Genomic DNA, 14406 nt, shown 5'->3' with positions numbered 1-14406 from the left:
AAACTCAATAAGCTCGTTAGTAAATGACTTTTGTACCATGCTCCCCCACCCTTTACCCCCAACCAGTATGTGATTGTGTCTATAAAAGCTGCCTCAGAGCTAGCTATATTCTTGACTGTATGATTTGGGTTTGATAATGCCCCATGATTATCACTGGCTTAATAATAAAGCTCCTCCTAAAATTTCTTCTATAACCTAACTTGGTGTCTCTGTGTAACTTGTAGGATTACTTTACAACACCTTATGAGTCTTAACATATGTTGCTACACTAAACAGCAGTTTAAATTTATATATAAAACCAAGAAAAAATATTGTGTCCACTTATTTGCATCACAGCTTTAAGCTCTCCATTAGAGGGGAAATAAAATAAAAGCAAAAAATAATTTTAAAAAAATGAAAGATAATAAACCAAAATGTTTTACTGTTTTGTGTAAATTAGTAAACATTTTATTACTTAATATATTTTAAGCAAATATTTCAAGTACAAAAGGGAAAATAATTTTAAACAATAGTTACCATGCAACATAGTTTTAAATCAGTGTATATTTTTAACTTCATTCCATCCCTCACAAATATAGAATTTAAACTCACTGGAAATAGAAATTTTCTGCTATAAACTAATTCACAGTGATATTTATGTAGTTAATTTACCAGTAAGAGCTTTCTTAGCCTATTAAAATAAATCAAAAATTACAATAACTGAGTTAGAATGAAAATGGGTAACTATAAAAATATGTTAATTTTATCTTTATATCCTGTGCCAAAAGAAATAATTAATAAGTAGATAACTTGAGCGATACTATTTTTCCTATTCTTTCTTATATGAAAAATCTCTGACTCTAATCAGAGCCAGATGACCACAGGGTTAGACAGGGGAGGATGAGAAACAGCAAGAGGAATATGTGGAAAAGCCAACTGAGAACCCAAATATCTATTTCCACTTTTCCTCACTAGTTAGTCATGCATTTCTTTATAAACAATCCACTTTTATATATTTTATACTCCACAGTTTGGGAAAATGAAGGTATAAATATAAATTTGTTTTCTTACACATTGGATATGTTGAATGGAATGCATCATGAATCTATACTCAGATCATCTAGTAAGCGTAATTTTTTCAGATAGTAATCCTAGTTAACTAAGATATAAGAAGAGGTCTTAGTTTTATTCAATCTTGTAGGAGCCTCTTGCTATGTGAGAGGAAATTATTCACTTGATTTAACAAATAGTTCTTAAAGATCTACTTTATATCGCACATTGAAATTTGAGCTGAGGACACAATGGTAAATAAAACAGGTATGGTCCCTAACTTTGTAGTTACCTTTATAGTTGATAAGCAATTGTTAATCAAAATTTAACAAACAAAAATTAAAATAATGTTAAGAGATAAAATGTGAAATAATAATGCTAAAAGTGTCTAAGAGACTTTAGCCTACTCATGGAGATCAGGAAAAGCTTCTTTGAAGAACTAATACCTGAGTTGAAATCTGGTAGATAGGTGGAAACTAAATAGAGGTAGAAGACATTTCTGGGTGAAGGAATACTTGATTAAAATATACTGTTAGAGGAAGGAGATTGGCAAGTTGAGAGAATCAAGGAAGAGAAATATAGGTGGGATGAATAAGTTTGAGTCACAGTGAAATTCCATTTGGATTGTAAATTCCATAGGGAAAGAGACTATATCTTCCTTATTCATCTCTTTTTCATTAGCCAGGATATTGTAAACTCATTTTTTTTTCTTTAAGATTTATACATATATACAAACCAGCTTTGTCATTAATAAGTTAAGCATTGTATAAAAAGTCACCGTTGTATTATCTGCAGTTCTTAGTGTAGTACATTGACAGTAACCACTTAACTCACAAATTTGCATTTAATAAAAAAGGTTTAATTATGGAGTTGTTTGTTTTTCTTTTTCTCTTTCTTTTTTTTTAAATTTTTGTTGGAAATATTTCTGCAACTATTCAAAACATCCTTAAGCATTGTTTCTTTTTCTTCTCCTAGGTTAAAAATGACATATTATTTTATTTTATATAATAATCGACATCAAAGTTAAAATAGTTCAAAACTTGTGATAGTAGTGTGTCAAAATGTCTAGGCTATAGTCCTCAGTTATTTAATTAAATATTAATTTAGGTGTTGCTGTGAAGATATTTTGAAGATGTGATTATTATGTGCAATTGGCTAAAGGAAATTATTATTTGAAATAATCTGGGTGTTTCTAATTCAACCAGTTAAAAGGCTGTAAAACTAGAAATGAGTTTTTTCTGAAGAAGAAATTCTTCCCCTGGTGTACAATTTAACTGCTACTTGAGAGCTCTCAGCCAGCACAAAGATTTTAAAATTTGCCCAGTCAACTTTCATAATATCATGAACTAAATATTTATAATAATCTCCTTCTATAAATCTATATTTATATTGATCATCTGTTTCCCTCTCCACACAAACTACAGGTTCTGTTTTTCTTATAAAAATCTGATGGATACAAAATTGTGTCCTGCCCTGGTGGGTTGTTTCAGTGGTAGAGCATCAGCCCAATGTGTGGATATCCTGGGTTTGATTCCCAGTCAGGGTACACAGGAGAAGTGCCCATCTGCTTCTCCACTCCCTCCCCCACTTCTCTCTGTCTTCTCTTCCCTTCCTGAAGCCATAGCTCAATTGGAGAGAGTTGGCCCCAGACACTGAGACTGAGGATGGCTCCATGGACACTGCCTCAAGTGCTAAAAAATGGCTCCAGTTGCAATGGAGCACTGGTCCCAGATGGGCAAAGCATCACACTCTAGTGGGCTTGCTGGGTAGATCTTGGTCAGGGCACATAAGGAAGTCTGTCTCTGCCTCCCTTCCTCTCACTAAAATTAAACAAACAAACAAGCAATTAACAAAATAAAAATGTGTCCTATTGCAAATTATTTTTTTAGAGTCAACTGGTAAAGAATACATTAGTATATAAATTTTCTTACTAAGAATATTATTAATGCATTTTAAACTAGAAAAAAAGAATCCATAAAATTTGATAGAAGAGAGTCAAAACCTAAGACACAGCCCATTGTCTACATTAACATGGCTTATTAGTCCACTGTCTTCAATGTTATAACTTTACTATTCTAATGAACTCTTGTCCAGTAAGATGAGAGCTGAGGTAATTTTATTGTTCATTTCCAGAATTTCCTGAATAACCCAACAACTGTTCGGCAAACAAGCACCAAATGACTCTTTTGCTCAAGACTCTTTGAACCACCTTCACTCAAAATCTTCTTTGTATCCACCAACCAAAAATTAGTATATAATAATTTTTAACCCTAAACAAGACTTAATGAAACATCTGTCTTGAACCACAGTGTAAATCTCAATTATTATTTTAATTTTGCCCTTTCCTCTCTGAGATACTAAGATGCTGATAAATTAATGCTCTCTCTTATTGCGGTACACAAGAAACTCAGCTTTGTCTAAACCACGGGTTGTTTTGGTGATATGTTGAGGAACCAGCATTTAATATAGAAGAGAAACAAAATTAATAATCAGTCATGTGTTAACATTGTTCAGTTCTGTGCAGTGAATACTTTATTGTATTTCATTTGAATCTTTTCATGAAATATAAAATAAATTTTCCTAATACAGTTAAATCCCCTTTGTATAGATAAAAATTCCCCTTTAAATATCATTGTCATTCCTTTTCATAGATATCTGCTTTTATAAAAAAAGTCTGCATATTTCTAATTTCCTTTTCCTTTTTTTAGGTGAGAGGAGGGGAGATAGTGAGGCAGACTCCTGCATTTGCTTGGACCAGAATCTACGTGGCAACCCCAACTGGGGCCAATGCTCAAATACTGAGCTATTTTTAGCACCTAAGACTGATGTGCCCAGACCAACCTGGCTATCCTCAGTGCTCTGGGCCACATTCAAACCAATGAAACCATTGGCTAAGAGAGGATAAAAGAGAGAAAGAGGAGAGGGAGGGGGCAAGAAGCAGATAGTTGCTTCTCACGTGTTTCCTGACTGGGAACTGAACCCAGGACATCCATACACCAGGACGATGCTTTATTCCCTGAGACACCATTCAGGGCCTATTTTTTTAAACTTTTTCCATAGTTTTATAAATATGTGTATTCGTCTAGGAGCAATGCATATTAATGACATGTGTTTTATTTTGAAGTTATATAAATGATACCATACCATATCATTCTGCTAATTATTTTTCTCAATACTTTTGAGATCCATATATGACTTTATATATACATAAACATATATGTATATACAGTATTTCAACACATAAACTTGCTGCGTTTATTTACTCATTCCTATTTGATGAATGTTTACAATCTTTCCAAATTTTTATTATTATGAAAAATGATTCATTGAACATCCTTGTACTTGTTTCTTTCAGAATACTCTAATTCTCTAGAGTATATAAGTATGGAATTGCTGAAACATAGGTTATTACTTTTAATTCTAAAATAACCCAAGATGGTAGAAAATAGAATTTTCATCTTATAGATAATGAAACTGAGCCTTAGAAAAGATAAAAAGAAAGGTATAAAGTTAATAAGTATCAAAACAGAGATTCAAATTTAGATTTGTTTAGTTCCTGAAAACAATGCTTTGCCTTACTATATTGTCCCCCAAACACAACAAAATGAATGCTTTATGTGAATGTAAAATTGGTATAACTTTTCTCTAGTTTCCAGATTCCTCAAGTTCATTCTTCTCTTGTACCTTACACTTTGAGCAATTTAATTCTTAATTTGGAGTGGCAATTAAGGATGATGAATGTTATCAAAGGAGATGCTAGAGATCTACCAACATAGAGATGCTAGTCCTGTAGGGAGGCGGGAACAGAAGCAGAGGAAGACTTCATCAGCTCACTTTCCTCCTTTATCTAAAATAAAGGTAGCTGTGGGACAAGTGTGGTAGAATACAGCAGACTTGCGATTTGTCACAGAGCACCCAGATTTTAAAACCATCAATAAGAAAATGATTTGTGATATTTACATATGGCTGACATAGGCTCATATGCAGCAATGCAGAGACTATAAATCTCAGCACCTGTGTAACATGATCAGTGAGCTAAAAGTGGACAGTTACCAGGAGGATCTTGTAGATAGCACCTGTTCGTAAAACACCTCAGGAACTGCAGGAGCAAAGTGAGGGTGTCTTTTTGCTTAGTGTCTATGCTGGGAAAATCTAAGCATAGAACCCAGGTACTTCAAACTTGTTTACCTCTCAGCATCAGCAGAAAGATAATAGAGTTAAATTCTCACATTTGCATAAAAATTTGCTCACCTCAGAGGCTCACAAGTTACATGTATTTCTTTGCTAGATTTCTTTGGATTCTATTCTATGATTATTCTCCACTGAACTCTTTGTTTGTTTTAATTTTTTTTTCTTTTTCTTTCTGAAGCTGGAAACGGGGAGAGACAGACAGACTCCCACATGCACCCGACCGGGATCCGCCCTGCACGCCCACCAGGGGAGACGCTCTGCCCACCAGGGGGCGATACTCTGGCCCTCCGGGGCGTCGCTTGCCGTGACCAGAGCCACTCTAGCGCCTGGGGCAGAGGCCAAGGAGCCATCCCCAGCGCTGGGCCATCTTTGCTCCAATGGAGCCTTGGCTGCGGGAGGGGAAGAGAGAGACAGAGAGGAAGGAGGGGAGGGGGGTGGAGAAGCAAATGGGCGCTTCTCCTATGTGCCCTGGCGGGGAATCGAACCCGGGTGCCCCGCACGCCAGGCCGACACTCTACCGCTGAGCCAACTGGCCAGGGCTCCACTGAACTCTTTTATACTCTTAATACTGAGAACAATGAAATCATTCATATTCCAGTTTATTGGACCCAATTGCCTTCTATTACTACTGCTTAAGGGTCTATTATTAAAGGCCAGATGTTCTCCTCATAACTTTTATTCACTCAATCCTCATGAGAACTTTATAAAATAGATGCTTTGTCTTGATTGTACAGATGAGGAAAGCTAGCACCACAAGCTAACAATAAGTTGCTCATAGTCACTAAGTTAGATTTAGTTGATAAAATCGAAAATGATTTAGTTTTCTACATCCTTTCTTTAGAACAAGGATAGTGCCAAATCCTTTTTATAGACCAAATGAAGAAATCTGATAATACTAAAAATCTGTTTATTGAATGAATTTCTGACTAAAACCATGTCATTAATACTAATTTAAGGTATAGTTTGTAATGAAAATTCTGTTTTTGTTTGTTTGTTTTGGTAAAGCAGTATATCTTAAAGAAATTAAAATTAAAAATTTTCTATTTGAATTTATTTAAAAGTAATTTTTAAATATAATAAAAACTGACATAGAGAAGATGTCTAATATTTGTTATTAAATTATGAGTCATTATTTATATACACTTATAAATACCATTTGGTATATAACACCTGCAGGATCAACTACAAAGTATAAATAGCACTACTTTCTTGTAAAGTTTTCTTATGTAAGCTGTTTGGTTTTTTTTCCTTAATTTATTTTAAGTAGAGAAATGGTTATTTAGTATTAAAGATAAGATTTTCCCCATTACAAAAACAAGTTTGTAAAGTAATATTTTGGTGCGATCTAAAGCTACCACATCACATTATAAGGATTCTATTTGCTCATTCATTCCTTTCATACTCATATTTTTACATACTAAATATTCTGAACAATTCCAGATAAGTGCTAACTGAATTGGTTTAGTTCAAATTAAGTCCTTTGTATGAGTCCTAATCTTTAGAGTCTGCTGTTACTTTTGTTCTATCATCTGCCACACAAAGATATTAGCATTTTATTTAGCTTTTAATTTCTAACACTACTTGGAATTTCAATTGTGTATCAAATATTAGCACAAGTAGCCCAGAAGAGCTGTTGAGAGTATCATTTTATATCAAAGGTTTATATGTAAAAAATATTATTTATTACAAATATCAGTATTATTACATTTTTACTGAATCATCCCTACTAAAAATAAACTACTTTAAGTAAGTATACTTTCACATTTCTGAAACTAAAAATAAAAATATATATATATTATATTTTAAAACTTTATGGTAAATTGATTTTATCCCCAAATTAAAACTATATTATGTGCTCAATGATAGAGCATTGGCCCAGCCTGTGGATGTCCCAGGTTCAATTCTTAGGGCACATAGGAGAAGCGCCTATCTGCTTCTCCATCCCCGGTCTCTCACTTCTCTCTCCTCTCTCTCTCTCTCTCTCTCCCCCTCCTGAAGCCATGGCTCAATTGGAGTCCATTGGCCCCAGGCACTGAGGATAGCTCTACGGCCTACACCTCAGGTGCTAAGAAGAATTCAGATGCTGAGCAATGAAACATGCTCCAGATTGGCAGAGTATCATACCCTAGTGGGCTTGCCAGATGGATCCCAGTCAGGGCACATGTGGGAGTCTCTCTCTGCCTCCCCTCCTCTCACTGAATATAAAGAGAAGAAAGAAAGAAAGAAAGAAAGAAAGAAAGAAAGAAAGAAAGAAAGAAAGAAAGAAAGAAAGAAAGAAAGGAAGAAAGAAAGAAAAAAAGAAAGAAAGAAAGAAAGAAAGAAAGGAGAAAAAAAGGGAGGGAGGAAGTGAAGGAATGAGAGAGGGAAGGAGGGAGGGAAGGAAAGGAAAGAAAGAAAGAAGAAAGAAGGAAAGAAAGAGAGAAAGAAAAGAAAGAAAAAAAAGAAAAGAAAAAAAAGAAAAGAAAAGAAAGACACAGTAGTGATGGGGGAAGTCTCAGTACATTGTATTGCCACTGTGGCAACAACATACCAGATATTCACTATTGAAAATGAGGCATTTATTAATTACATTAACTTGTAAGCAACTTCAGTGCTTAAGATATAGTATAAATTTTCTTATCAAAAGACATCCAGAAAAAGATTGTTTTCTCCTTAACCCACATGGACCCAATAGGTTTGATAAGATTGATACATTCTTAATTTCTATAACTAATGTTTAATATTTTTTCAGGCTCTTGGACAAAGATACATTGTACAAGTACAGTTTCATCATATTAAAAATTGCAGTGATTATTGAAAAAAAAAAGAACTTACCAATTGGTTCCTTTTGATTCTGGAAGAGAATTTTGCTATTACTGCCATCCATGTTTGCCATGTTAATTGTGTTTCCATCTGTCCAGTATAGTTTCCTTAATTCAAAAAAGATATGAATTAAAAATAAGAGACCTAGACCTGTATGTTGACTAGAAACATATATGGAAGTACAAAATTAATATCAAAGCAAATGCTTGGCTCAAGATTAATTCTTTCAAGGAAGGCCCCCTATTGTTGAACCACTTGCTTATAGTAACCTTCATATTCGCCTGAGAAGAAAGCACCACTCTGTGTTTTTCTGTAATTGAAAAACAATAATCTCACTTTCTTTTTTCTCCTACATTTACAACTGAATATTTATGACTATAGTAAATTAGTTCCATTTAAATGAATTTATCAAGATTCAATTTTGTTGGCTTGGAGAATTCAGACACCTTAGAAGAGTCACTCAACTATTCCCACTGACAGTGCTAAGGAGAAAAAATTTGTTTTAGCCTTACACAGGCTCTCTATGTGGATACATAAAAACTAACATGTAGTTGGGAGAATCTAATCTATTTATGATAGCAACATGTGACAAATATATTACTAATCACTGGTGCTAGAAAAGAAACCAATGACTTTTTCATGCATTTTTAAAATTCTGAACTGTCACTGCCTAAAAACGTAATGAGATATTATAGCAATATATAAAAATCTGATTTTATGCAGGTAAAAATCTCTAACAAGGGATTCCTTTTACAGTTTCCATATTTACATCTTCTTTTCTGACTGTAGAGCTGATATATATATATATATATATATATATATATATATGCCCCTGAATTAAACTAAGATATTTTAAAATTTTATTTACAGGTACAATTGACATTCAATATTATTTTAGTTTAGTTTCAGGTGGACAGCATACTGGTAAGACAATTATATAATTTATAAAGTAATAAAGTTTTTTGTATATACAAAATAAGAGCAAAGGTTTATAAATCTTTGAAAAACTTAAAAAATAATCATACTTTACCCCCTGACTGGGTGAGCTGTCAGACACTGTGGTTTATCAATCCCATGGATAACTGAGGTTTTCAAAGAACCATCTAGTCGTGCCACGTTGATTTGTGTTTCATCAAATTCTGAGCTGATCCAGTATAGATTACGTGAGACCCAGTCCACTGCTAGCCCTCTGATATTTTGAGTATCTATAAACAGTTAAGAAAAAAATTTAAAGTAAATGAAGTTTCTCATTCTTTGGGCTTTCCAAGTAAGTTAGGTTCTGTCTCAGGAAAATTTTAATTTATACTTTAATTTGTTAGCTAAAATTGTATCTCATTCCCTTATCAGCTCTTCTTAAGGCATGAATAATCATTAATGTCCTACTGCTGAGCCATTTGAAACCTAATACAACAATTAGATTAGAAATTACACCAACAGTCAATGTTTCACTAGTAAACACTTAGGAGCAGACACAAGCAGTCCTTTGAGCCAAGGCGATGAAAATTCAAATTATAGTAACAGCTTCTTCAGTTGGTAGCACATTTTTCTAGTTAGGAGAAAGTACTTGTGGACTATCAACAAATGGGCTGTTTTATGTTTTAAGTGCCAATTTGTTAACTGAAATGAAATAAAACAATTCAACTTTTCTAAAAGAATCAACAGACCTGAACATCTTTCAAAATAGATAAACAGAAATTGACTGAGATATGAACAAAGAAAACAAAAACCTTTTTAACATTCCTCCAATGTGGATTCTACACAAATTACTGAAATCTAATTAAGTTTCAATTCATTATAGTCAATATGAGTATTTTGGTTGTTCGTCCCTGATAATTCAACTAGGCATCTTTAAAAAAATTATGAAATTTAGGCTTAAATATAGTTGCATATTGTAATTAAAGAAGCAAATTAAAATAAAGTGTTAACAATGATGGATACTAAAAAATCTTTTTAGCATATTAACATAAAGTAAGCCAGTTTAGTCTCTAATCTATAGCATTTGATGGCCCTAACTTGGCATTACCTTGATTTTACTAAGTTTCAACATTTTTAGCATAGTATACCTTTAGAGTCCTCTAGACAAGTGTTTGTCAACCGCTGGTTTACAGACCAGTCTGCCTGAAATTTCGTGCTGGGCCAGGAAAGAGTTAACCAAACTGCTGTTGTATTAACAGTCTAGACCCAATGATCTTAGTCAAATCCGATTATGTTCAGGGTGATATCTACCTTAGTGATCCCCCCAAAATAATTATCCTATTTTCACCAGTCCCCAAAAAGTTGAAAACCATTGCTCTAGGCTGGTGTGACTTAGACTATATAAATGAAGATTCAGATTCAGTAGCTCCGAGGCAGGGCCTGAGATTGTCCAAGTTCTCATCAGCTCCCGGTTGCTGCCGCCACTGCTCTCAAGCAGAGGTCTCCAGTCAGGTGCCACCAGAACCCCAGGGCAGCTACCACACAGCTCATCAAATAATCTCATCATTTTCAAAAAAAATGCCTCAAGGGTAGATTTTCACTTGAAAGTGAAAACTCCAGATTGTAAAATTTGCCCACTAGTTTAAAATTAAAAATAGCAAAATGAGACATGGAGTTTTGGTAGTTCTGGGTTGGCTATAATGGACAGTGTTGACATGGGGGCTTCACCCAGTGGATGTCCTCCATCTCAACCAAGCCGACTTTCCTGTGCAGAAGTCCTTTTATTATTCCTAAATCCCTTTGCATGACAGTGTCCTTAGGTGTTTCTCATGTTTCAATCACTCCTCTAATCAGCATTTCTCACTCTGCAAGCTGTGATACATCATTAATTTACTAGTACACTGGGAGGTTGTGGTTGTGAACTTCATTTCTAAATTCAAAACTTAAAATTTATTTTTAGTTTTCGTTATCCTTATCTGGTTCCCTCTTAAGAAAAAAGTAATACAACACCTCTGTAAAGCTAAATTTGCCATGTTGGATACTTATTTATTTGTTTCACCCAGGATATTTATTCCTCCTTCTTTACATTCTGCATTTAATTGGGTGCAGAGCAATAGATAGTACTTCTATAATGAGAAGATTTGGCTTCCTGTTTTAGGCTATGTGCCTATTTTTGGTCTTTAATTGAGTAACTTAAATTTTGGACTCTTTTTGTATTAGAAAAGTAGGCTAATTATAGATAATGGATATAACTGCTGTGAATATTTTATTAGATTATGTTTGTTTATATAAATCAATGCAAGATTTCTTTGACAATCCAAGGACTTACTTTCTTCTGTATTTTTACCCTAGATTCCTTGGTATTGGCAAAAATAATAAAATTAATTTTTACTTCCTCTAAAATACATGGTTCCTAAAAGTAGTTTTGTTTTGTTTGTATTTTTGTATTTTGTTATTTTGGCTGTCTCTGCTGCTCAGATTACTTTTATTCGTATCTGGTTGAGTCCTAATCATATGGCCTGGAGAATATATTACACTGTTAAATTAGAAAGCTAGCCACATGTAAACTATTAATACCTATTTAGTCCTTGTCAATTACATGGTTCATGCTCTTCTAAATCTACTTCTATGTTAAGTATTGCAATAGCATCCAGGTTTTTCCCCATTTCAAGCAATTGATTTAGTTGCTGCCAGGCTATTTATTTTATTATTATTATTATTATTATTGGACTAAAATGTTCTGGATTATGACCTTTGTTTGCCCCAAGGTATTCAATAACTTCCAACCACTTAGAAAGTGATGTCTAAGTTCCTTAGCCTGTGTAAATTCTATATAATCTGAATATAACTACCCTCCCAACCTTATTTTTCACTATTTTTAACAATTATCTTACACTTCAGTCATATTGATGTGTTTTCAGATTCCCAAATCTATCCTTTACAATCTATAAGAAATTATCTGGCTGATGACTTTCAACATAATGTGATAGTTATTTGCTGACATATTACTACTCTTACATATACTTCTTGAAGGCAGGTGTTGGGCAAAACAATGTATTTAAAGTGTAAAACAAGTGAGTTAGATTTGCTTGCTTATATTTTGCGGGGCAGCACCATGAGTGTGTGGTCTGTGAAAGGCTGTGGGTCCTTTCCCTCAGGGCAGCACATTGCAAATTGTGGATTACCTGTCTCCTTGGGGAGGGGCAATGTCTGCTATTGTTTGCAGAGAAGAGGTATTTCCACCTAGTCTGTTTTGCTTGTGGGGACTGTGACTCTGGTGAGTGGAGGGGGTTGGGGCTTGGGAGCCCTGAGTGAGAGGGAAGCAGTTTTCCCTGCCTATTTGCTCATCTGCCGTTATGAGACTTTAATAAATGGGATGGCCCACCATGTTCTGGCTCCACAGTTCCTATACCGCCTGCCCAGATCCAATGTGACCCTGCATGGCCATGGTGGCGGCCCCTGGCCTTACAGCAGGTTACTTGCTAACTTTTTTATAGCTTCCATCCTCAAGTGTGTACAAGAGTGCCTTTGTTGTAAGGTGCCAAAAGCTAAAGGATTAATATTAATATTTTAGGAAGTTTAAGGAACATTTTATTAATTTAGGCTAGGCGTGCAGAAAGATTTTGTAAGTGTGATTTCTATTCTTGTGTGATTAGCATCTTGTGTGATTAAGATGGCCAATGGCATTGTGTAGTAAATGCTGAAGAGGAAGGAGACTTGGATTCCCTGACCTTCCCCCATACCTATGGGGGAAGGGTAAATAGCTAGCCAGGTACAGGAAGAAAAAGATTAAATTAAAATCTTTTCTTATACTGATGAACCATTTACAGACATTTGTCCCTACGGAAACTACCCCTCCCTTCCTGAAAGCATGTAGTTAATGTATGTATCTCTAAACAAAAGGTATAGCCCTGGCCAGTTGGCTCAGCGGTAGAGCGTTGGCCTAGCGTGCGGAGGACCCGGGTTTGATTCCCGGCCAGGGCACACAACAGAAGCGCCCATTTGCTTCTCCACCCCTCCGCCGCGCCTTCCTCTCTGTCTCTCTCTTCCCCTCCCGCAGCCAAGGCTCCATTGGAGCAAAGATGGCCCGGGCGCTGGGGATGGCTCTGTGGCCTCTGCCTCAGGCGCTAGAGTGGCTCTGGTCACAACATGGCGACGCCCAGGATGGGCAGAGCATTGCCCCCTGGTGGGCAGAGCGTGGCCCCTGGTGGGCGTGCCGGGTGGATCCCGGTCGGGCGCATGCGGGAGTCTGTCTGTCTCTCTCCCTGTTTCTAGCTTCAGAAAAATGCAAAAAAAAAAAAAAAAAAAGGTATAAGGTTATGCCTTGATGTCAGGTTTTCTCCCCTCCCCTGTATAATTAGGAGTATATAAACAGCCCCTGAACTGTTTTTGCAGTCTGCACAATTTGGGTCTGTTGCCCTGTGTCAGCCATATGAGGCCAGCATATTTAATAAATTTCCTCCTTTAATAAAACTTTTCAAAAACTTATTTGGAATATCTCTACAAACACCCGCAGAACTGTGGACTTAGTTACTTTACAACATCTCCAAAATAAATACTATTACTTAATTTTTAAATTCATAACATGCACATAACATGAAGTTCATAAAATATCAAATATAAAGTCTTTAAGTTTATTTTCAGTAGTGCATATCTAAACACATACTCAAGAAATCCAAATTCTCATTGTTTATCTTTACTTTTTTCTACCAGCTAGACTGGATGGAATTCCTAATTATCAGTTTTATGTCTTCTTTTTTACCATCCTTAATGTCTAAGTCTAATCATTTTTTAAAGTGCCCTGATAAATTCACCATATGGATGGTGATTGATGTCATATACTTAATAATATTTTTCTTGATAAAAATATTGAATATTTTGATCTTAATTCTTATTTTCAAGTAAGACCATGAGTGCTGAACAAGTTACTGAGGAAGTCTAATTTTCTATGTCCAGGAACTCTCCTTAAACTAGTAGGTGGAGAAGATATTCTAAAAACGTCTTTCATTTCCACAAAATTCCTTGACTCATGATAAATTATAACTTTTAAATGCACTGTTGAGATTATAAGAAAATCTCTAAGAGCTAACACTCATTCATTTGTTAGCTAAACAATAAAGGAAGACAAATGGGAATACAGAGGTTAGCATAGCCACAGGGGCAACAACTTGCAATGAGAATCTAGAGAACCATGAATTAGGTTCAGTATCAACGGCCCAATACTTAAACTCACAGAAAGTGGGAAAGCTAACCAAGAACAAGTTTGGATATTAACAGAGGGTCTAAATCCTCAGTGATAGGTGAGTGAGGAAAAAATCTGCCTGGTTACAAGGGAGAATATTTTAAAATAAAAACAAAACTTAGTTATCTCTGTTCTATAGCTGTGTAAAAAAAATAAAAATAAACTGAGCAAAGGTTTACAGTCAGGCAAGAGATACCTAGTATTATCAATAAGGTACCCACTAGTTG

General features: G+C 35.0%; 1 protein-coding gene across 1 annotated transcript in view; it reads right to left on the bottom strand.

The window, feature by feature from the left end:
- The window catches only part of LRP1B (LDL receptor related protein 1B), a 2131860-nt gene that overhangs the window by 630457 nt on the left and 1486997 nt on the right, over positions 1-14406 (bottom strand). The window contains exons 30-31 of the mRNA XM_066281034.1: positions 9053-9227; positions 8035-8129 (exon numbers count right to left, since the gene is read on the bottom strand). Of these exons, the coding sequence (XP_066137131.1) occupies positions 8035-8129; positions 9053-9227 (270 nt within the window). The remainder of the gene's footprint in view (positions 1-8034; positions 8130-9052; positions 9228-14406) is intronic.

This window comes from Saccopteryx bilineata, chromosome 5, assembly GCF_036850765.1.
Source record: "Saccopteryx bilineata isolate mSacBil1 chromosome 5, mSacBil1_pri_phased_curated, whole genome shotgun sequence".
In the NCBI taxonomy this organism is placed as follows: Eukaryota; Metazoa; Chordata; class Mammalia; order Chiroptera; family Emballonuridae; genus Saccopteryx; species Saccopteryx bilineata.
This window is presented reverse-complemented; position numbering and strand designations above follow the sequence as displayed.